Here is a 24269-nt window from a genome sequence, read left to right on the forward strand (position 1 = left end):
CTCCTGCCGCCAGACGGCCGCTGCCCGCCTCCGACGCGGCCCCGCCGGGAGCTGCCGGCCCGGCCCGGCTCGGCCCGGCCCGCGGCGGCTGCTGGTGGGCGCAGGGGCACGGAGGGGGCGGCCGGGCTGGGCCGTGCCCGGGGCTCAGTGCTGCGGCCCCCTCGCTGACCGCCGCTCTCCCCCGCAGGACCCGTCTGTTCCCCCTCGGGCTATAAGAAGGCGGATGATGAGATGTCCGGAGCCACGTCCTCGGCGGATCTGGACGAGGCRCCAGCCCGCACCATTTACGTGAACCAGCCCCAGCAGAGCAAGTTCCGTGACAACCAGGTCAGGTAGGGAGCTCTCCCCGCTTCTCCCCCTTCCTAGAGGCAGCACTGCCGGGGCAAGATGAGCTGGGAGGGCTCCGGTCCTCTCTACTGCCTCCCATCCCTGCCTGGGCCTGGCTTCAGCGCGGTAAGTTCTACCTCTGGCCGGGGTGGCCGGGTCGGTGGCTCGACTGGGCACTGGGGTGCAGCTTGGAGCCTGGGGAGAGGCRCGAGCGGGGAGCTGGCAGCAGCAAAGGCCATGCTTTTTGTATCATCAGCAGTGAKAGCAGGGAGCTCAGAGCTGCATAAGTAAGGTATGTGAACGGGTCTTCATTTGGAGCACTAGTAGGGCCATGGAACTTTGGGATAACAGGACCTAGTTGGATGTTCTTGGATACAAGACTTAACACATTAAATCTCCTATCGATTGAGGACAGAGTTAGTTGTCTAAGCTCCGTAGTGTATTTTCTCTTGAAAAGTGGTAACTTCCAGTCCTAACGACATCAAGACTAAATGTAATATAAGAAAGTAGAATATGAAGAAAGAAAAGAAAGTCTAATGGGACAAGAATAACCATGAGGTTTACAAGCTCGTGTCCCATGTGTGCAAGGCACTTGTCAACCTGACTTGTTTAACTGAAGACCAAGTGGAATTTGCTTCAGCATCTTGAGGGGAGTGTGTGTGTGTACACATGTGTGTGTATAAGATGTTGGGTATAATTAATGCCATGTTATTGCAGTCTGACAACCCAAGTAACRTGTTGAAACAGAGTAAAAGGTGTAAGAGACGAGTGGTGATGTTTGGTTAGCTAGGTGAACAGATGCTTTCTGTCATGACTAAGGGAGAGAGTTRTCTAGCAGGCCTGCTGTTTGTTAATACAGATGTTTGGGTCACTTCAACAGTTTACACAGTAAGTGCCTTTRTAAAGGGAAAAGAACTCAAAATCTTCCTCAGATGACACTTTTTRTTAGCTGTTTTACTGTATTTATCAAGGATGACTTCAAGAATATCTTCAGAAAGAATGCTGGTGTTCTGGATGGTACAATGGCTTGTTTATTCAAGGTTTTTTCCGCAACTGATTTATTTTATACTTGTCTGTGAAAATCCATAGTTTAGGACTAGTTAAAAGATGTGGATTTTCTTAGGAAATGCTTTTTTTTCTTTCTCTCTGAACTTGTTTGTGGGCTGCAAWATCAGCTACTTCTTGAGGTCTATATATATAGAGTCTGTATGTGTCTATATGTGTGTGTGAATATATATGTATGTAAACTAAAAAATATCTCCACTTTGATAAATATAAACTATGTTTGGTAGGTCTCTATGAACGCAGCACTTGCACTGTTACTGCTTTTCAGAAAGAAACAAGGATGGAGGCTGGCAACAGCTGTAGTGTAAGTCTTCCTGAAAGAGTTCTCAACTGGCTTGARAGGGTGTGGGAAAAAGTAGTGTCTGGCTTTTTGCCACTAGGAATTTTTCCTGATGGCCCTGTTGCCAACACCTGAACAAACTGTTGTGTCCAGCTTACTGTGAGAGCCATCCAGTTGTAACTCTAAGAGCTTAAGGAGCTTTTTGCATCTTATTTCAGGCAGTTTTGGCCTCCCAGCTAGGGTAATCTGAATCATGAGGAATTTCACTGTAACAGGGATAGGGCAAAATGGAGGTAGGTATATGGTGGGAAAGCAAGGGTCATGTTCCACTGTCTGATGAGGAATCTCTGCTCTTTGGTTTTATTTGGGGATTAGGAGCACTAATTRGGTTCATGATGGGCTTCTGCTTAGTAAGATAGCTTTGACCTCTGTTCCCTACTACTTTCAAAAGTGCAGCAGGCTTTGGCTGTGCCCTCTGTATCCTGTAGAGTTAGCTTTCCCCCTCAGGKCAGTGGCAAAGAAGGGAAAGAGTGACTTGTTCTCATGGTACCTGCATAAGGACACCTACTGTGGAGTATGAAGGAAGGTTTATGTGCCCCTTTTGCTTATATTTATTGGAGTTTCTCTTGAATTCTGATTCTGTATTGCTCCTCGGACTTTCCTGCTTACTGTGACCAGCTTCTGGCTTTCTCGGTGCCACTGGCTTTGAAGATGTCTTGTCTCACAGGTAGCATCAGTTTGCCACAGTGATAAGTGTTTTAAGCACAGAAGTACCTGTACATAAGAGATTATAAAATTCAACTGAGGAAGGTGATRAGACAGTTCTGGTTGTCAGCTTTCTGGTAATCATCAAGGCACCTTTGAACAACCATGTAAACCTGAGGATGTTCATAGGGAKCTTTCTGAACCTTAAGGGAGCAGTATGCAAAGGTTCACTTTAAACTGAGCAAAATACAGCAAGAAGAGGTGCAGGGGGAAAGAGAGGATACAGCTTTACCTTTGGACTGAAATTTGTGCTAAGCATCCTTAGCTTTTTAAAGAATGTTTCAGGACAGAGTTAGTGTTAACAAAACTTAATTTCTAAGTTTGAGACTAAAAGGAAACAGTGATATGTAACCTTTTTTAAGACGAATTATGCAGAATTGGCAATTCCCTGGTATAATGTCTAAATAGTGTACTCAGTGGCAGCTGACGTGAGGCACTAACATATCAAAAATTCTTAAAGTGAAAATGTGAGGATGTGGAGGGAAAATCTTCTCTCCATCCTCCTTTCTCTTGAGTTCTTTTTGTGTAAATAAGTGAGAGCAAGTTGCAAGAATTTGTAGAGCAATGGTCACATACTTTGTTGCTGCATTTTAATTTTTTATAGCAAAATATTTCAAAACTCAATGCCGTGAGCTTTTCTGTGTATTGTAAGCCAGATCTAGTTTGGTCTCCTGCTTGTGTAGACATGGCTATCACCATTTTCAATTGTGCTGTAGCAGCAATAGCTTTTTTACTGGAAAAATCATATCTGCACTAGAAGCTGTTTTTCTCTATTGTATGGAGTTTGAAAAAGTGTGTATGTGTAACTCTGGACCTTTTAACAAAAAGGTAAATGATGTTGCATTTTCAGTGGAATTATTTTAGAAGCTTTGAAATATGCAAAAATGGAAATGCTAACCTTCTTTGCCATAAGAATGTGTTGCTGACGTGTGTTCAGCTTGTCCACTAGGATCCCCAAGACCTTGTCTGCAAGGCTGCTCTCCAGCTGGTCCTTCCCAGCATGTACTGGTGCATAGGGTTATTTCTCCCTAGGTGCAGGACTTGGTGTTTCCCTTTAAATTACATGCAGTTTCTGTCTACTCATTTCTCCAGCCTCTCAAGGTCACTCTGACTGGTAGTACAACAGTCTGATGTATCACCCACTCCTCCTGGTTTTGTATCATTTGTAAACTTGTTGAGGGTGCACTCTTCCATCATCCAGGTTATTAATGAAGTATGCTGGCACATAACTCTATGCTAACAGTATTGGCACATATTTACCTGTGGAGTCCACTGCTAGTGACTGCTCTTCAGATAGACTTTGTACTACTGATCACAGCCCTCTGAGCCTGAGTTCAGCCAATTTTCAGTCCATCTYACTGTCCACTTACCTCGCCCCGGCTTTATCAGTTCATCCAAAAGAATGTTGTGGGAGTTGGTATTAAAGGGCAAAGACTTAAGCTGAGATAAACAACTGCTTTCCTGTAATCCATTCACCAAGCCAGTCATCTTGTTGTAGAAGACTATCAGGTTGGTTAAGCACAATTTGCCCTGCTCCCCCCTGCCCTTGTAAAACCACACTGACTACTCCAAATCACCTTCCTATCCTTYCTGTATCTGAGAATGGTACCCAGGCTTAGTTGATCTGTCACCTTCCCAGAGATCAAGGTGAGTCTGACTGCCCTGTAGTTCTCCAGAACCACCTTCTTTCCCCCTTGAAGACAAAAAGGAGTGACATTTGCTGTCTTCCAGACCTCAGGAACCTCGCCTGATCACAATGATCTTTAAAAGTCAAAGATAAGTTTTATTGGTTGGTTGTTTAAACTGTAATCCTGTATTATTAAGGATAATCTTATTACACATTTACCTGCACTCAAAAAACTAAATTTTTTAAATTCAAAGATAAACCTGCCTAGTGCCCTCTAAAAGCGCAGGGATACAGAAATAGCACAATGATAGCAGTTTGAATGCAACAGCAATACTTCGGAGATCACTAGACTATTGTAATGAATATTTTTCCTAATATATATCCAGTGACAAGTGGAGGACTGATTTACTCTGCTTCACAAAGTAAGAATGTTCTACAGGACTGGCTTTGTGAATATAATTCCTCAATATCCCTTATTAATATACGAATCAACTCTGACCTTATTGGCTCTTCAGTGGGCTTATACTGAGAGTATAGTCTGTACTAGGAAGTTGTTCTAGTACATACTGTAAATATCACCAGTTAAGTGGTKTGAGTCAGTTGTTGTATATGTATTTCATGTTGATATGAAAACAATTGGAAGTTCTCCTTTTTCTCTTTTTAAATCTGTGAAACATAACAGTAATGGCATTAAGGACGTTATCTGCAATTGTCTTTAGAATATTCTAAATACATTACTGTTGCTCTTATTACTATTCTTTTTGTAATAGTAATATTTTTGGACCTGATAGTGCATCCTCATGCAAGTCTAATTACTGCTAAGTCAGGACTACAAGTTCAGTCTYGGTATGTGGCCTGTGGGGGTTGAGGGGAGGAGATAGATAGATTAAGGCAAGATTCTACTCATATGTTTTTAGTGGATCTTGAATCCAAAGTCTCCCTGAAATTTTTTTTTGTAAGAGCAGAACTTATGTATTAGAGACTTGATGTATTAGGGAGGTGAGACTCCAAAAGACTCATTCTGGTGTCTAGAAAACCTTATGCTTGGAGACTTGCTTCCATACAGCCAAAAGTTAAATTGTGCTAGAATAGATAATAGGCAAGAAGCTTTCAATTCTTACTCTTTTAAACTGTACAGGTATTTAAAACTCAAGCAGACCTGTGAGATGCCTCACTTTGAAGGCAGAAACACTGGCACAAGTAATTTAACACTGAAAGTTGCAAAAAGCTTTCTAGGAGAGCTGCAAATCCTGCATTAAACAAGCTGCTTATCTGTAGACTGTTCCATCAGCTTCTGTTCTTGGTGACAAGAAGTTGTGTGCACAGTCTGGATTCCTCTTTAATTCCAGCTGTATAGTGCATTAACCAAAGCAAAATGCATTGCTTTCCTAGCTTATAAATGAGTGTTGCAGAAACTACTTGCATTTGTGATTTACGGCAGATTGTGAAATGTGTGGGAAGCTTTTTACTGGCACTTAGTGATTATCTGCTATTAAAAGTGAGAGTTGCTGGTATCAATAGCCAGTTAGTATTGACTCATGTTACACAAACATCCAAAGCAGTGCTCATTGACATCTGTGGTTGAAAATGTAAATAGTCAAATCTGTTATATTTAAGTGCATTTATCTGTACTTACGCTGTGGATTAGCATTCCTCTTGCACTAAAATGTTCTTTTGCCCTTTGGGTTAAATTACGCTTCTGTTTATGATTGGTTCTACTGTTGTTCTTATAGTACAGACACAGTGACCATTTGTAGTGGTGTTAGTGGTGTTTGCATTACTTTTGGAAGTCTTTTCCGTTGTCGTGTGAACAGATTGTGCCGTGTAGAAAAGCATTTTGGAATTTTTTAAAGCAGTAATGTGTTACCATATTTTGAATGATATCAGTGGTAAAAAAAGTAATAGCGTATTAAACTAATCCTCTGTTAACTTTTAGGTCTGGGTAGATATTCCTAAYTGAAAATAAAAATATTCATTAATGCTGCATGGTCTTGGTGAATCCAACAAATACTTMTTCTGCAGTGCAAGCGTGGCTGATACTTAAAATCTATTCCAATGCAGAAAACTGGGGAACAGTTATAGAGGAAATGCTTGAGCTGTTTAAACTCCCTGGAAGTCACTGGTATATTGTGTGCCTCTTGTTGTCATGTTTCCAGATTGTACCAAGGTATTTGAAGTCGCTGTATCCTTGTTCTCAGTRGGCTGCTATATGTCCAGAACTCTGGACAAGTTAAGAAATAGTTRAGTTCTGCCTGGACAAAACATCTGGATGTCTGGAGGTGGGGGACAGTGGGAGGAGACAGATATTAGACAGCTTTAGTGTTCCTCCACCTGCTGCATGCTGAGCTCTCTGGCAGCCTCAAATTGTTTATTCTCTGCACTGTGGTGGATTTCATGTATCGGCAGTAGTAAAACAGCAAGAGAATTAAAATGAGTGTTTCTTCCTTCAGATAAATTTGGTATTTAAAAGATTCTTTCAGATACTGGAGCCAAAGCTTAAATGCAATCTGCCTTAATACCAAGCGTCTTTCCCACAAATATGCTGAATAAATATTGGCCTGTATTTAGCAGTATGTAGTCATTTATGAGTGCATTTCTACTTATTTTTCTACTGTTAGTGATCTGTGTCCACAGAAACGTGCACAAGGAGAGACTGGGTTTTCTTTTCTTTCTTTCTTTTTTCTTTTTTTTGGGGGGCTGTGTGTGTGTGTGTGTGTGTGTGTGTGTGTGGTTTTCCTCTGAATGAAGATGGAGTCAAAGGAAGTATGTCTTTCAAGACTGGCATAGATGACGTGTAGCAAATCATATTTTCTGACATCTACCACTTCATTTAGTGAGCATTTGGTGTTTCAGTTCTTCTGCTTACAGCTATAGATAGTCTACTGCTGTGTGCTACAGACCTCACTCTTGACTGGTGTCAGTAGATTTTGATCCACATGCCAACCTCTGAAACGCTGATTATGAATTGCTGTTTGACTATTGTCTGTACAAAGGGACRGAAGGGTAAGAGATCCTTGACATTGACAGAAACACGGTACTCCAAAACTGTAACAACTTTTTTCCATATCATTTCTGTGGACTGTAAAGGTACTCAGCTTTGAAAGAGTTGTAGGTAGTCATTCCCCTTTCCCCTACCCACCTGACATGAGAGTAGTAGCTGCTTTAACTGGTGGTGGGGATACTATGAATTAAATAATGGCTTTAAAACTAAAGTTGGCCCTCCAACTTCTAGATAGCCTATGATTTGCAGCTAGCTAATTCTCATTAATGAGACTTGATTTAATATTTTTCAATCATTTTCATATCAATGTTTCATGTTTAGTGTAAAGCCTGTTTTGTGTTTACATGGTAACTGAATATATTCTTAACCTTTGTTTATTGGGCAGTAGTATTTCTAGGTTAACTGTTCCAACTAGCTCTACTTTATTGAATTCTGTTTGTCAGCAGGGCTGCTGAGAAGTCAGGGCATATTTGTATAGTGGTGACCTGGCAATATCAGAGGGTACTCAAACAATATCATGCCTACAAGCTTTTAGTTCTGCTTCCTAAACATGCTTTGTTGTCAATGTATTTGTAATTGAAAAACAGCCAGCAGTGTGTTCCCCTTTCTGCAGGGGTTGCATGAATAGAGAACAAATGGAAAGGGCTTTTCTATTGACATGCTTTAGCAAAAGCCTCCAGAGTGTACTAGATTTGGATGGTGTAACTTCTATTAAATGTGTCCATGAAATCTTGTTAAACTGAACATAAACAGTCATCCTAAATGCTTGTTGTGTGTTAAAATTGCCCTAAGCACTGCCGTAGGAGGTCTTTTTTGCTGGAAGAAGAATACTTATTTTGAGAACTCCAATTACATTACACTAATTAGTTTTTAAAATATTTTGCTGCCTAAATATGACAAAATTCCTGTTTCAACTCAAACTCCTGTTGATTCTGGAGTAATTTGCACAAGGTATCACAGGTTAGGAATTTGGGGGGGGCRGAATTAGTAGGTGGATAACAATTATTCTTTTGAGCTAGAGAGTAATGGGATTGTTGTGCTTCARTTGTGTGGACAACAATTCATAATGCATTTTGTATGCCCTTTTGTCTTAATGGTCTATACAGAGTTGACAACTAAGGTGAAACACTTTAGGATAAGCTTATTGCTGATGTGGCTCTTGAGACAGTGCAAGTAGCTCAGCCAAGCTGGGTTATAAGCCTTAATGTCTTGCCCCTGAAGTAGAACTTGTACATTTGGTTGAGTAACACTACTTGCTAGTACAAGCAAATGTAGTCAGTGAATGTTACATTTATCTTCCCTTTTTTATTAGGCTGTGACAAGGTATAAATTATAGTATAGTATTCTTGCATATTATTGACATATTTTCACTAAATTAAGCTTCTTGTATGAAATACTTTTACATGTTAGTGTTCAGAGCTGTCTACTTCTTAATCTAATGCTTATGAGGTATTGCATCTCAATTAAAACAAACTGTTCTTTAGAGAAACTTGGCTTCCTGGTGTCCTYGCCCGCAACACACTGGTGGAAGCTGACTCTCAGCGGAGTTACTATGGGCTGACTTGATTTGTCTTGAATTTATTAAGTTAGTATGAAATGGTCTTTTTCTCCTCAGATCACAAGATGTGAGAAAGGACTTTTGAGTACGCTTATTCAAGCCACCCTAGAAAGTAAGGGGACAGACAAGTCTTCCAGAACATGTAGTGGTGCCTRTAACTTCCAGTGGGAGCCCATCTGGTAAATACAGGAATCCTTGCACTTAGGGAGAGATGGGGAAGTGAAGAAGTTCTTAACAGGAATACTGTCCTATTGCTAAGAGTGTTTGCAGTGTATTGGGTACTGCAATTTGRAGTTGCTCAAAGTATTTTCTGTGCACTACCAAAGTTCAAGTAGCTTAATCCTAGTACACCTGAATACTCCTAAACAGTTTTGTTGTCCATGATAGTAATTTAGGACAAGGGATTTATCTCTTTTACAGTAGTGCAACAGCTCTGTTGGAAACTTCTAGGCTTGAGGCTTCAGCAGTTAGGCAGAAGAATGTTCTTTCAACTAAGTTATGAGCTGTTTTATCTTTTAACAATATGTAAACTTCTTGTACGTGCCAGATGTCATTGTACCTATAGAGAARTTGTAGGGGAGTGCAGGAAAAAGCAGTGAAACAAAACAGTCGCTTGGACTCTGGGCAGATTTGAGAGACATGGCTCTTGGTTCTTTGCCTTGTGTTGGTCAGGTGCTTCAGCTTTAAGCAGTATCATCTGCATAGGGTTGGAGTCTTGCACTTCACTGATTCTTTTACACTCTTTTGACCTGAGTTCATTGTCTGTGTCTCAAACTGTCTAGAGTATTTAAGCACCACRTATGCTTTTCTTAGTTGATAATAGTGTACAGACCATGACACAGTTCAGTGAAACCTTTACTGCAACTTTAGTCTTAAGGATTTATTTGACAGAGCTAGGCTTCTCTCTACAAATTAGAATGGAGGTAGCATTTGTCCACAGATTTAAATAGCTGCCTGCTATGGTGAACTAACACTGTGGTTTAGGGCCTAATTTTCAGTCAATCAATCATTGCATAGGCATATAAGCGAATGATCCTTATATAAGCCTTCGTAGTATCTTCGTAGAGAATTTGTAAATGTTTTTTTTTTTTTCTATTTTTAATCATCTGTTTCATGAACATATTACGGAATCTTTCATATATGTAAGGAGTTAAGTGATCTTACTGTTTCACTGTCATACTCGTGCAATGCCTAGAGCTTGTTCGTACGTCTAGGTTTGATGGTAGAACTGTTTTTTTAGTGACATGTTCTGTATGAAAGTGCATTCTCTTACCTGGCACTACAATTGCTTGTTGGCTTTTGCTTTAATGTTACTTGAAAAATGTAATGCTTGCTGCTGTGCCTCACATAGCAACGGTGACTGTCTTAGCCTGTGTTAATACTGCTTCTGCATTTAAGAGCTGATGCTCCTTTGAAGCTGATGTCACTCTGTCATGTGCCTGAAGGACCTTAGTGTGCACACAGCTCCACTGAAGACAAAATGTTTGAGCCTTTAGTTCAAGCAAATCTTGATTTTTCTCCTTCTGTAGCAGAAAATCTAACCTTTTGTATGTTTTAATGGAAACAAAGCCTGCTTGGTGAGAGAAGAGTTCAAGTCCTCAGTGTCCATTCTAATCACTCAGCGCTTCCAGTATGATTCACATTGCTGTGCCTGTTCTTAAGATTTGCTTCTGTAAATTGTAGCCCCAAAATACCAGCTGATATTTCTCTATTCAATGCATGTAGTCCTTTCAAAGATTGGTTCCTGGACTTCGCATGTAGATAACTCTTCATTTGCTACTACATCTTCTCCCCCCCAAATTATTTAGTATGTTTAACTAAAGATCATCATATATAGTGGAGGTATTGCTTAGGAAGCTATATACAGGCTGTAGAATCAGCACCTCAGATCCATCACTGGCTACTTTCTATTGCTTCTGTAAGCAAAAATTGTAACGAGAGGATTCTGCAACTTAAGCCATTTGTGCATTTATTCTTGAATACTTTTGAAATACTGGAGTTGAACTCAAGTGAAGCAAATGCCTAATGCAAAAACACAAGTCTTGGTCTCAGCAAGGTATGTGGGACTTCCTAATTTGTAGACAAGAGCAGTATTCAGGAGACTGGAAACTAAATGTTCTAATTATTTACCATGATTGTAAATAACTGAACATAACTGAACTGTGTTTTAGTGAATTTTTCTGAAAACTGGCACTGGCTGCCTAGTATGCACATGTGTTAAAAGCACTGAAATCAAATAATACTCTGTAGCCCTTAACTCTCGTATTAGGGAATAACTCAAGTGTGTGAACTGTGGAGTTCATATAGTGGTGAATACCGACTTGGAAAGGGCTCTTTKTCATACTTGCCTCCCTTGGAGAAATAAGATGATGTGTCTCCAGGACGTCCTACTTTTCACAATACAACAAATCTAAAGGTTCAACTTCTGTCTTGAAGAGCTGTCAAATAACTTAAAATTCTCAGTGAAGGAGTGGAGCTGCTAAGTGTCTGCCTTGGAAAATGTAGAGCCATACTCAGCTGCACATTGCCAGCACACATACCGTTCTCAAGGAAGCAACCTTTTTTACCCCTGTTACTAGAAGCTTTTGTTGCTCATTAAAGTATCATTTGATAGAGGAAAAACTGAAGTATTTTGGGAAGGCAGGGAGAGGAAATGAGGAAAATGGCAGGTATGGGAGTTGTCATACAAAATTCCAACTTAACCAATGGGGAAGTATACTGTAAAACCACTCATTGAATTTCTCATCTTACAGTTTTTTGGTAGTGTTTATATGAATGTTCTCAAAATGACTAATCACTGGTAGTTCAGAAGCATGGTAATTAGTGAAGATATGTGAATGACATTAATTTGCTCAAATTGCACAGTGTTTGCTTTTAGAAAAATCTCTCTGTGTTGTTGTAGGAAAAAGTGGAACCAGGTTCTGCTTTCAGCTGTACTGATCTGTATCCAAACTAACTTAATTGGGTTTGGAGCTCCTCCTGGWTTATACAGTGGTATAACTTGAAACATAACTTTCATCTGAATTGAGTTGCACATATAAAGGAGACAGATCTCCTTTTGATGTTTGGATATCTGTTTAAATATCAAACTTCGTAGTTGACTATACAAACCCTGCTTAACAGCTGTTGCTTTTTTAAATGCCAATTATAGTTCTTAGGTTTCCTGCATATGCTCCCCTTCTCTGCCGCAACTGGTTTTGTGAACTGTGGAGCTGATGTTCTTGGATTGAGTACCAGACATTTCTTTGGAGATGCTCTGGCACTGACTAGAGCTCTTCAGAGGGCTAACCTCTGTGTGTGGTCATCTTTATTTMGTGACCAAAGTTTTGCTACAAATAAGCTGCATAAATTTTCTACCTCCTCACCTGAAGGTTGTAGTGTCTCTATTTGAGCTTTGATTATGCTGAAGAGTCATCTACAATGTGTCTGTTAAGAGGAAGCATACTGCTTTCATATTTGCAGTTTTTGCATTTCTCCTTTGGAGAGCTGCTCTTCAGAGCCCAGTTCAGCAAGTAATCTAGGCTGGGCAGGAGTATCAGTTTTTCATAAGGAGCTTTCTCTTTAAAAAAAATGTACACCAGCTTTTTATAACAGCATGTGATTACTGTTCCTGGTCTGCATGGCAACAGCTGAATATGCCTCTGTCTAATTAGAGCCATGCCTACTACTTTGTAAGCATCTGTCATGTTACTTAGGTAACAAACTGCATGGCTGGAGGGACTTAGTGTGTATAAAGATCATTCAAAAGAAAGCCATATTGTGGTGGCATTAACACGATCATTAGAAYAGGAGTGTTGTTTTGACCCTTGATACATTTAGAAGTTAGTAAGTGGTAAAACATTAAGTTTCAGCTTGGTTGCAGTTGGAGATCAATTCTTACTCTAATATAATCCTAGCAAACTGCATGGGCGTACCATTTTGATGTACAATGCRAATGCATTTTTTGTAGTATTCTGTTTCTTCTGTAGCTTAGTGACCTGTAAAACATTGCATGTGGTTGGGATGTGGAATTTGAGGGAACTTTGAAAGCTGCTAGTTCTTGGTTTCTGATTAGGTGGTGCTGCTTGGGGACTTCACTTCTGTGGTAGGTCTAAACATGTTAACATGGTTTACCCCTCCTCACCCTCCTCATTAGGTACAAGATTTCTGCTGAGACTTCTGCATGTTTAATTATGTTGCATATTATAGGAGGATTATATTACACTGGGGACTAAGCAAATGTGATTTAGAACTAAAAGTCTTTTAATTTTACTTTGAAAGAACTAATAGCATTTCAAAACACTAACTTATAATATCTTCATTTTTATAATAAAAATTTTATGCTTTTAATCTGGATGCATGTTTTTATTCAAGCTAGTTAGCATGACTTACTGTTGAAATCTGACCACTTAAACTTTCTTTAAAAATATTACATTGACYACATTAATGCATGATTTTGCATGCTAGTAGCAATAGGATGTCTATAGCCTGTAATATTAGATATGTTGTCATGCTGTCTTTTTCTTTCTAGACACACAGTTAAAGTAATAACTGACTTGTACTGAATCTAGCAGGGGCCTATAATTATTTGAARAGGAAACCAGATGAAATTGAAATATAACCAGACCAGCCTAATAAGATARGGTCTTACTTGATCATTCTGTTTAACTCMCGCCACTGTGGCTCTATTCCAAAAGTAGAACTTCACATACCACCAAGTGCCATATTGCCTCTTGTTGCCATTCTAGTCTGTGGAGGATACAACTGAATCTCACTAGAGTGCTTAGGCTTGGGGACTGGCAAAACAAGAGGGAGRGGAAAGGGATTAAAGCAAATAAGTAAAAGGTCTTGGAGATTGCTATTCTGTAACCTTGTACATAGGCAAGAAATCCTGTTGACCTGAAGTGCCTGTAAATTAAGGAGATAAATAGTAAGAATTTTAYGCATAGCAACCAATTAATTGGGAAAGGTAGCTCATAGTCAAGTGTTTCTTTATGTATCTGRTTTTCATTGTTTGTGAATGGTAATGCTGTGGATTTTGATTTATCTGAAAGACATACTGATGGGAGAGAACTGGAAAAGCTTTCCACAGACGGCCAGTCTTAGTTCCAAAAGTGCCAAGAGTACTTTTCTGAACTTGGATATGATAGCGCCTTGCCTGTAGTCTAGGAGCTGTATTGCTAGTGTTTCAGGAAATAATTGAGCCCYTTAAAGTGTTTTTGGATTCTCTGGTCACTAGGAATGCAAGTCTCCTTTAAAAAAAGRCCTTTGACACAGGTTGTCTGACTCTAGTAGAATTTGTCAGTGTTGAGGGGATGAAAGTCATACCGTAGCTGCAAGCACTTTAAGAACAAAATTCCAACTTATGCTGGTGCTCAGTATTTAACAGTGGGGAAGGTGCTAAGGTAATTCAGTGTGGGGTGGGAAATACAATAATGCCCTCTAAAATATATTCTCTGGCTGGTCTAGGGAGATGTCATAACTCCTTCATTGGTTAGAGTAAWTTTAGTTTTATTCTAGTAAATAGTCCTCTTTCCCATATAATGGGACACTACATGCTATGGATAGACTTGGTCACTCGTGTTGCTTGGATAGCACAAGAAAGTTCCTTATGCTGCAGAACTTGCATCAAGAAGRCATGTGGATCGCTGGAATGTCTTAATCTCTTTTTAGGTTAGTTTTGGTAATGTATAAGCCATTCTCATGTAGTCATGGCTCTACTTTAAAACTGGATGGGTAAATRTTCTTGTAATTTTGATACTTTTTTGAAGTTTTACCCAGATCTATCAGAATGACCATTGCTGGAATTGATGTAAGAGACAAGAAGTCATATAGCTTCTTGAGACCAGTTATTGCAATATATTCATATTTCAACTACCCTAACACAAAAATATAATGACTCTACAAAATAGCCAGAAAAGATTATTCTGAAAAAGTGCATATTCTTTTTATGGTCTGGTATTCATAACTGAACATGCTTCTGAACTGGGAAGAAGGATGCTTTAAAAAGAGCACTTTAGAATTTCTAATTTCTCCTCTGTTCAGGTGAATCCATCTCAACACACTTAAGTTTCAGGCTATGATGAGGGATAAGCATTTGATTAAGTGCTTTGAAGTGATTGAGCTGAAATGTTACATGTTCACAGTGCTGAAGTTTGGGCTGAACCAATTTTTGTCATCTGATGCTTCATGCAATAGTAAAAGTAGAGTGGGACTGTCAGCCTTTAGGTCTACTGTGTGATATCTCTGTACAGCTCTTCCTTATAACACAGATACCTTGTCATTTCCTCCATGTTCTATGCTTGTCTTTGTATGGTTTTTGAACTATTTTTAACACCAGATTTAGAAGCCTAATTTAAAGATGTCAGCCATAGTCCCTGCATGATGTTCAGATGGAGTTCTTTAGAATAAAAACCTTCCTCTTCTAACCTGCAGCACAGCCAAGTACAGTGTGGTGACATTTCTACCTCGATTCCTGTATGAGCAGATAAGAAAAGCTGCAAATGCATTCTTCCTCTTCATTGCCTTACTGCAGGTATAGTCTTACTATTTTGCTTTTATTATAAAATGAACAACTAATACAGTATAACAGTTATTTGAATCTTGATATTTAACTGCAAACAAGTACTTAAGCATATGTTAAATAGTAATATTGAGGTATGTGCTTTCATAAGATAGGCAATTCACTTTACCACTGTGATTAGAAGGTAAGTAGAAGACTTTAAAATATACTTCCTAAAATTAAACTGTTTTTTTTAACTTAAGGAAAAGACAACTAAAAACAAATAGTACCATAAAATATGAAGCTATTGACCCATACTGAAAACAGCATGTATGGATTCTTGTGAAACTACTGGTTGTTCAGAGTGTAGATCTTCACCTGGAATCAAAGATTTACRTCAGTTGGATGTTTTGCTTAGGGAGAGAGGAGAAATGAAGAATAAAAGGCTTGTAGAACARTTTCGTTTTATTACTTTACAGGGCCAGTTTCTTCAAATCTACCTAGAGCTCTGACATCTCTAATTTTAGTGTGTGTATTAGCCTATGAGGCACAAATTGGAATTCAAGCTCTACCTTCTCTTGTCAGAGCGTTTGATAAAATTCCAAATTTCCTGGAAACTATTTTAAATACAAGTATATAATGGAATTTTTTTTCTGTTCATAGCAAATTCCTGATGTCTCTCCAACAGGAAGATATACCACCTTGGTGCCATTGCTATTTATTTTAACCGTTGCTGGCATCAAAGAAATTATAGAAGACTATGTGAGTACGGCGTATTGGGGGAAGTAGTGCTAAAGACAGAAAAGGGGCTAAAAATGGTGGGGCTCCACAAAGCTGTACATCTCTCTTACTGTGTATCAGGTCATCACTGAACAATTACAAAATGTCCTTTTGACTTTCAAAGCTCTTAACTCAACTAGAATTTCTATAGCATGCTGAGCTAAATTAGGCTTATCACATCATGGATATATGGCAAACAAGGAAGTCAGGCAACTGAAAGCCAGAACACTTCCTTCTACCTCTTCAGGAGTTGTTTTAGTGCTTTCATTAGAAAGGCCTGGTTAGAAGGACATGGTCATTGTAGTGATGCTGTACAGGCCTGACAGAAATGTGGCCTTTGCTAGTCTTCAAAACTGAAAAAAGTTTTAGAATTGAGCAAACTGTTTTGGAGAAAACCTATATTAAGCTTTTTAGATACTGTTTATGATAAATAGGTCTTTCTACTATGCAAAGTCATGATAAATAAGTTAACTTTGAATTACAATTAAAATAAATAGCATGCAGAATGTTTCTTCCACCTTTTGTCTAGGTATGCCAGCATTTGCTATTCCTTGTTTCAGTTTTGGAGACTGGGGATTTTTTACCGTTGATCCAAGTCTGAGTTTGGTTTCCAACATAGGGACTCTTATTTTAAGTTGCTTTTTCCCCCCTTCCTTTTACAAGTCTCTGTATTTAGATGATTTATGTGTGGGTTTTCTTTTTTATAAATCTAACATAAAGGCAAAAAGRACTTCATGCATCATCTTGCAGCTTGTCATGTTTCTAGCTTTGAGTTAATGGTTTTGGAATCTTTGTGTAATTACTCRTTTTATTTTCTTGCAGAAACGACATAAGGCAGACAGTGCAGTAAATAAAAAGAAAACAATAGGTAAGACTAAGCTGTCTTAAAGTCAAGTCAAGTATTTGAAGTGTAACTAGTAAATACTGGAACATTTATTTTTAAATGGTTCTGTTGCTTAAATTGTTATAATGGTGGTGCATATCTTTTGAGGAGTTACTATTTTGTTAGGACTTTTTCTGCATCAATCTGAAAAACTTGGTAATCAAGAGTTTTAAATGTGTAGAGGTAGTCTTARGGCTCTCCAATGTTACACAGTTTCTTTCCAAGAAAACGAAATAACCCCCTCCCCAACCTCCACTCAAAACCCCTGTATATTGATACTTTAAATTCCTTCTGACTTTGAAAGATTGCTTCAAAGGATTTTTGAAAAAAATCATTGTTAAATGCTGCTGCCCTTAAAATACAGGAAAAACTGTGGCGGTTCTGTGGGTTTGCTTCCTTGAAATGCTAATGAAGGAAGAAATTCTGCTAAATATCCGTTTTCCCCCAACTTACTGGCAACTGCTTAATACTGAATACCTGAAAACACCACTTGGATTTTTCTGTCCCTTAATTGAAAACCTGTGCAGAAAATATGAAGAGCTAGTTTTGTGCTGAGACTAATTGCTTCCTGGCAGTTGAACTTAGTGCGAGGGCATGGGACTTCAGTGGTCCCTGTTGGACAGCTCCTTTGCTGCTCCTCAAGGAATTTCTGGACGTCACTGACTGCAATTTACTGTTCAAGCTGAAAACACAGGAAAGTGAACTTTGAGTAGAAGCCCTTCTTCCCAAATACRTTTAGCTCAAGTTTTAAAAAAGAAGTGCTTGAAGAAGTGAAGGAAACCAAACAATCCGCTWGCTTTGTAGTTGAGTTATGAAGCAAAAATGCTCGCAGGATTGCTTTCAGGAAGGATTTTTTTCTTCATGCCTGAGAGGATAAGCTCRTCACTGAGACTCTATATTAACAGCTCTCAAAGACAGTATTGCTTTACCGATTCCTGGAGGTGATTTCTTTTTTTTTTTTTCCTCCACGATTTGTTGGGGAGATGCTGCAAGTGCGCCATATTTATTAGCCCTGAGGATTTGGCAGTTAACTGGCTGTAGCACAACAGGCCTTGTTATAAGCCATATGAAAGACTGCTCTTTCAAAGGTCACATAGGCAATTCCGTATAATTCATTTGTAGTTGGACRGAAAATAAACATTTTAAAGGAAGTTTATCCCACTACGCATGGAGAGACAACCTTAAAGAAAACAAGATAATCTTACGGAGTTAGAGAAATTAGTACTTGAAAATGGTGCTTGTCTTGTAAAGTTTTATTCTTTACATTTTAAAAACTCTGAATAGAGTTTTCAAAATGATACCTCAAACTCTATATGCTTATTTTTCTGAAGAGTGGAAATTTAGAGGTCTATTCATGAGACTTGCATTTTAAGAATGAAAAGCCAGTTCATATTCAGGATARGATTAAAATGCATTAAATGTGGCTATCTGTATTTGCCCGTAGTAATTTTAGCTTATCTATGCTGAGTGAGATTTAGTCAGTGCAGTCAGTTTAGAGCAATTCAATTCACCTTAAAGTTGACATCTGGCTGACTCAAGGAGCTATGTTCTGAACACCACTGCATGCAGTGACCAAGTGGTTGCTTCAGTAGGCTTTGCATTTTTCTTTGTTTAGTTTTGAGCTGTCAGTAGCGCAGTTTTAAAACAAATTCTCCGTTGAAAACTTTGGTTTACTTCACAGAATGGGTTTGATATGTATAAATTAAACTATCTTTGGAGGATCCTGAAGTTGTTCTGCTCTCGGTGTACATTATTCATCTCCTTCAGGGGTCAGAGTGTGTTAGACTCTAAGCCAATGTTTCATGTCTCAGATAGCTTCAAGTGGCCTGTGTGAAGAGGACACTGAAACTAGGRTCCAAACTAAATCTAATCCTAACTGAAGACACTGAACAAAATATTACATAGGTGTGGAGAAATCATCACTGAATATTTTGATCTATTGATCCATTTTTTGTTGTATTATGGTATAAACCATAAACATTTATATTGTGTGACATGCCCTAGAAAAGTAGATGCCAGTACAGATTCTTCCACAGGAGCAATGGTAGATGCAAGTCCTTCAAGCGCAGCAGCTGGAAGCCGTGTGAGATATGCCTGCAGTCACTTGAAGTGACCTAGGATGTAGGTGTGGGTGACTACTTTAAGTTCTAGATATCCACTGACTAGAGTGTGAGTTCAGATGTTAGTTCATGTGATGTTAGCTCACATGTAGGCACTTACAATCAACTAACTTCACCTCAGACTGACTCTGTCCTTCATACTCCTTAATTCCTTCACAGTGTGTTTTTTTCTTAGACTTAAATGGAACGGATTTTTGCTATGTTGACTAAAGAATCTTGTGAATGAAAAGCTTACCAATTTTACACTCCTAGAAACACTTTCTAGAAAGTATTATTCCATCCTTTGGAGTACTGCTACAGTGGTGGGTAAAGCAGAGTAGAAGGYAGAAAATTTCAAACCCCAAATCTCTGAACTGTTATATTTAAAGTAAGCTTTGTCCTTAGCTTTTGAGGTTGTCCATGTTTCCCCGCAGCCTCCTCCATCAAAAGCAAATGCTTCAGTAATTTGCTTGACTAATTAATTTTAATGACTAAATTGATTTCAGTAAGCATGAAAGCTAAACTGTTTTCCTGTAAAAAGAAAGCAAATTATTGTACACAAAGGCCAGGTTCCTGACAGTTGAAGTTACTTAGTAACTTCATCATTTCTTGCAGACATGCAACAATGTGAGCTGTCTGCATGGGAGCTGCTTAAAGCTAGGAATAGGAGATGCTAGGTGTTGTGGTCTGTACTTGAGAGTTTAGGTTCTTGAAACAAGGCTGTGGGTACATGTGTCTTACTTGAGATCCTCCTGAATTCTGAATTGAGCAAAGCTCARTTCAAACATAGCTTGGAAGAAGGAAGGAAGCGAAGCAATAAACCTGTATGCTGATCCTGAGCTACCGTATGCTTATTCAAATGGAAGCTCAAAGGTTTGGACACATCACTACCAGTGCTTCTGTTGCTGTCTGCGTATCTCACATTMAATTGCAGATGGATCATAATGAAGTAAACTACAGTATTAGAAGTACAGATCTCAGGATTCTCTGCTCCCAAGTGTGATACCTGACAGCTAGGATTAAGAGATGGGCTTCTTGTGCTCTGGCCTGATGCATCTYGCATTCATTTGTGGAGTGGCCTGAGTAGGGCAGCTGAGGCTGCATCCAATCAAATTCTGTTTTCTTGGGATTTGGCATGTTCTTCGTCTGAGTTACTGATAAGAATTGCATAGCACTGAAGAGAGAACTGCTCGTACTCAGAAAGTGAGGGGGCTGAGATCTTCAGCTTTGAGCTATTATAGACCTTCTGAGCCTCTTTAAAACTGGCCACAGCTACCTTCAGTGAAGTGTTTGATCTTGTTTAGGTATACTTGATGAGCTCACAGCTGGACTACTGGATGTCTTGGACTTGGTTGCTGAAGGATGATGCAGTGAAATGTTTGACTTGACTGTTTAGGCTAGGATAGTGTTAAGTATGTGCAGAACCAATTAGGAGCACCTAGAGGAACTATTCAAGTGAAAAGGCATGTTCCAGATTAAATGACCAATGAACTTGTCAGGACAGCATTGTGGGACTTAAGCACTACAGAAGCTTAAGGTCTACATACTTTTTGTTTGTTTGTTTTTAATTTAGCGTCAGCATTTAGGGCTTTCTCCAAAGCTAATCTCTCCTTTCCAGTAGGATTTAAAGCCTGCTTGACACTCAACTTGCTATATAGGGCTGACGCTTGAGATGAGAGTGAGGTTGGAGGGTCAGTCAATRAAGGCTTTTTCTTCAGATATTTCCTAGAAGTGAGTAAAATGTGGGGACAAGRTGAGAATTAAACTCTGTAATAAATCACCATTTCATCTGATGAATATACCTCTTGGTGTTGGTTGGCAATGGGCATAATACCCTTTTCTAAGAAGATCAATTTTCAGCTGGGTAGTGGTGGTTACTTTCTGTATATTAGTTTGAAACRAGGCCAGGAAAAATCAGGCCACTATCTAGTCTCTAGCAGACAATGATAATGATTGCGTATAAATATTAAGAGTAGATTCTTCCTCTTTCTTGGGGGCACGTGTCTACAGCTGTGGACAATGTGTGATCCTAGCTTCTGAAAAATACTTTTCTGATGTGTGTGTTCCCACTCCAGTTAACATCCCCTACTGCTTATTTATGCATATTCAGAAATTTGTCTGAATCTTTGATATTTATTTTGATCTAATTTTAAATTTTCTTTCCAGTTCTAAGAAATGGGATGTGGCAGAACATTATTTGGAAAGAGGTAAAATCTTGGATTTTTTTTTTTTCAGAGTTTGTCTTKCTGGAATAAATTAAGAGGATTAATTTGTATCACATGAGATTTTTTGCAACTTGCAGTAGGAGGGATTCTTTCTGTAACAATAGTGAGAATTGCCCAGAGCAGCTGAGTACCCACCTTTGACTGAAGCACAGTACTAGGATTTAAGCGCTAATGAATTACTGTAAAAATAGTTGCTTGGACTACAGATTCCTATTTTTTTTCCTGGTAAAATTACAGAGGAATCTTTCTCTGGGATCAGAATAAGCTTTTCCCTTAACTAATAAATCTGCATGTTCAAATGTTYCATCTCTTTCAATTCTTATAAATTAATATGTTAAAATGTTTTAAGCCCATTTGAGGCTGTAWGCAGTCCATTGGATGCTCGGCAGCCCAATGCTCATCAGTGTAGTCCTGGCCCGCTGTCCTGAGGGATCTGAATGGGATTTTTATCCTAAGAATGATCAAGCATGTGACTGCTGTCAAGAGTGTTGGAAACTCTTTGTGTTTTCAGTATTCCAGTATATTATTATATGTTTCAGTATTACATGCTCTAGGTGACCCTGCTAAGCAGGGCAATTGGACTAGATGATCTCCAGAGGTCCCTTCCAACCTTACTGATTCTATGATTCTATGATTCTATGATTCTGTGATTCCAGAAATTGGGATCTTTTACACTTCAAGTGAGTAGAGGTCAAGGAAGAGCTACTTGGTATTGTCTCTACAGACAATACCTCTTGCCAGTAATTAATACAAGTAGTGAAACTAAAGAAAGCTAGGAGAAGATGGTAATGATGACAGGGTAGGTGAATAACACAAAGATAGATGAAAAAGTGAGAAATAAAGGAGGTGAGAAATTCTTGACATTTGAGGAAGATTAAAAAGCTTAAAAATTATTTTACATGGAAAAATATTTCCGTAAGTGAGATAGGACTGCACTTAAAGAAAAGTAAACTCCAATCTGGATAAAATCAGAAAATGAAGGAGAAATCACTTTTTAAAAACAAGGTAAGGAAGTTCACACTTCTAAATAGAACAGCTTACTTTACATTCAGAAAGGGAAATATTTTGATTTTAGACTTCCAAATTTGCAATGAAAGTACTCTGATTTTCAGAAGCACTACATCTCTAAGTGTTATGTGCATGATGCTGTTTTTTTGACTGGATGAAGGAAAATAACAAACTAACCTTCCAGACAAGCGAATTGTTTGTTTTTCTCTTTCATGCTACTGTGTTCCTGCCCCTGATTCAATAGGTGGCAGTAGGCGATATTGTGAAGGTCACCAATGGGCAACATCTTCCAGCAGACATGGTCATTGTATCTTCCAGGTATCCTGAGTGGGTGTGAAATGATGCCTCTGATGAACTGAGGTGCAGAGGACTCTAAACTCTGTAGTTACTATTATTAAAAATAGGTATCAGATGGCACTTTTTTCCACATATGAAAGTGAACTTCAATAATGTTAAAGTAGTGCTTTGCTAGTCAACAGTTCATGTATCATTAACTTCTTTTTGTAGWTAAGATCTTAAGATGAATAGCTTTCTTCAGAAGGTATTATGTGCTTGTTAGACCTTCCTCTCTTCCAAATCCTATTACAATCTTGATGCAACCTGTTGATCTATGGCCTTCCAAGGAACATTTAATCAAGAAAACTTGCTCTKAAGTTTTATTTCAATTAATTCTGCTGAATTACCAGCATGTTTTCCTGCTGCTGGGGTTCAAGATCTCTTCTTAAATTACTATTTGTAAGTAACTTTAGAAGACTGGCCCAGCCRGCATCTAAATAACTACACTGCAAAATAGCACTTGGAGTTCATTCATCTACTCCTTGGGCTACAAATGTATTTCATAGTTCCTAGCACCATAGCAATAGCTAACTGTTATGTACTTCTCATTTTCTTTTGTGAAATATAGGACAATTTTTTTTATACAAGTATACTAGAAAGTGAAAGYTAGCTGTTGGGTCCTGGAAGCACTTCAGTGGCACTGGTCAGCTCCTGTACTGTGAGGCTGATTAGCAGTTGCTGCCCTATGCTAAGATAATCCAGTGTATATATTTTGTGTCAAACAATTTGGGGTGAAGGCAACACCACTATCCATTTAGGGAGTGGAGATGTGAACAAGAGAAAACAGTGATGTTCCTGCTTGTGACCTTACTTTTCTGAAGCAGACACATTTTATGACATGTTGATCTTCCATCTTTCATTGTGTGTGTGTGTTTTTTTCCCCCTTCCCCTCTCCACACACTTAGCACAGCAGTGTCTATAGGTTGCTCTGATTGCTAGATCACAGTTTTCCTGAGTGATTCTACTTCTAAGGAAGCATCTTCCGCTGCACTGCTTTTGTCCTTTTGCATTTTTTGGATGTGTTATTTCTTGGGCACAACTGCACTGTGATGGTAGTCTGGTCCTGTTGAGCTTTCCCGTAGAGCCTTCAATCTGATTTGTCATGARATCAAGGATAGAGGTAGCCTCATTCCCATGGTACACAATACTGCATTTTTTAAATACAAAACAAAAATCAAATTCTTAAATGAGCAGTTGTCAACTGTAAGTGCAGATAGTGAAACTACTTTGACATCAATTATTTCCTGTTCTAGCACTGAAGAATGTTTATTTTACTTGAGAACTGCTCCTTTAATATTTGATACTAACAACTTTTGGTTTATACCTTAACTTGCATGGGTTACTTGTTCCATTTTACTCTACTAACCTATTGATATCTGTCATGCCCACATATAATAAATGCAATTTCTGTGGCATTTGTGCTTTTACAATCGATGTTGTTCCCATCATTCTTTTGAATGGCAATACTAAGTGTCCTCAGTTCACCAGAAGGCTTTGCATGCTCTGGAGGGTTTGTGTTTTGCTTGTGTGTGTATAAATATAATATAAATTTTCTGTGTCTGAGTTAACGGTCAGAGTTGAAATTTTTTTTTAACTTTTCTTTTTTTCCCACTCCTGTAGAAGAAAGGTGACATTAAATGAATTTTACGTATGGAATAATTTGCCTAAAGGAAAAAAAAAACCCCGTGATTTAGAGCCAAGCACAACCTTTCATTTGGTATGAAACATTTCCCCAGATATGTGGGGAAAAGTAGGGAATTGCTTTGTAAGAGTTCTCCCTACTGAGTTAACTATCTCAATTGCATTGGAAAAGATGTTTGTGGTAAAAGCAAAA

General features: G+C 38.7%; 1 protein-coding gene across 1 annotated transcript in view; it reads left to right on the forward strand.

Moving 5' to 3' along the window:
- Positions 1-216: 216 nt before the first annotated feature.
- The window catches only part of ATP8A2 (ATPase phospholipid transporting 8A2), a 297060-nt gene continuing 273007 nt past the window's right edge, over positions 217-24269 (forward strand). The window contains exons 1-6 of the mRNA XM_085321829.1: positions 217-332; positions 15038-15137; positions 15768-15866; positions 16707-16752; positions 21033-21073; positions 22344-22417. Coding sequence (XP_085177955.1) covers positions 232-332; positions 15038-15137; positions 15768-15866; positions 16707-16752; positions 21033-21073; positions 22344-22417 — 461 coding nt within the window. The 5' untranslated portion in view covers positions 217-231. The remainder of the gene's footprint in view (positions 333-15037; positions 15138-15767; positions 15867-16706; positions 16753-21032; positions 21074-22343; positions 22418-24269) is intronic.

The sequence above is a fragment of the Rhea americana genome, unplaced genomic scaffold (assembly GCF_003343005.1).
Source record: "Rhea americana isolate MKP2758 unplaced genomic scaffold, rheAme1 scaffold_71, whole genome shotgun sequence".
NCBI classification, from domain to species: domain Eukaryota; kingdom Metazoa; phylum Chordata; class Aves; order Rheiformes; family Rheidae; genus Rhea; species Rhea americana.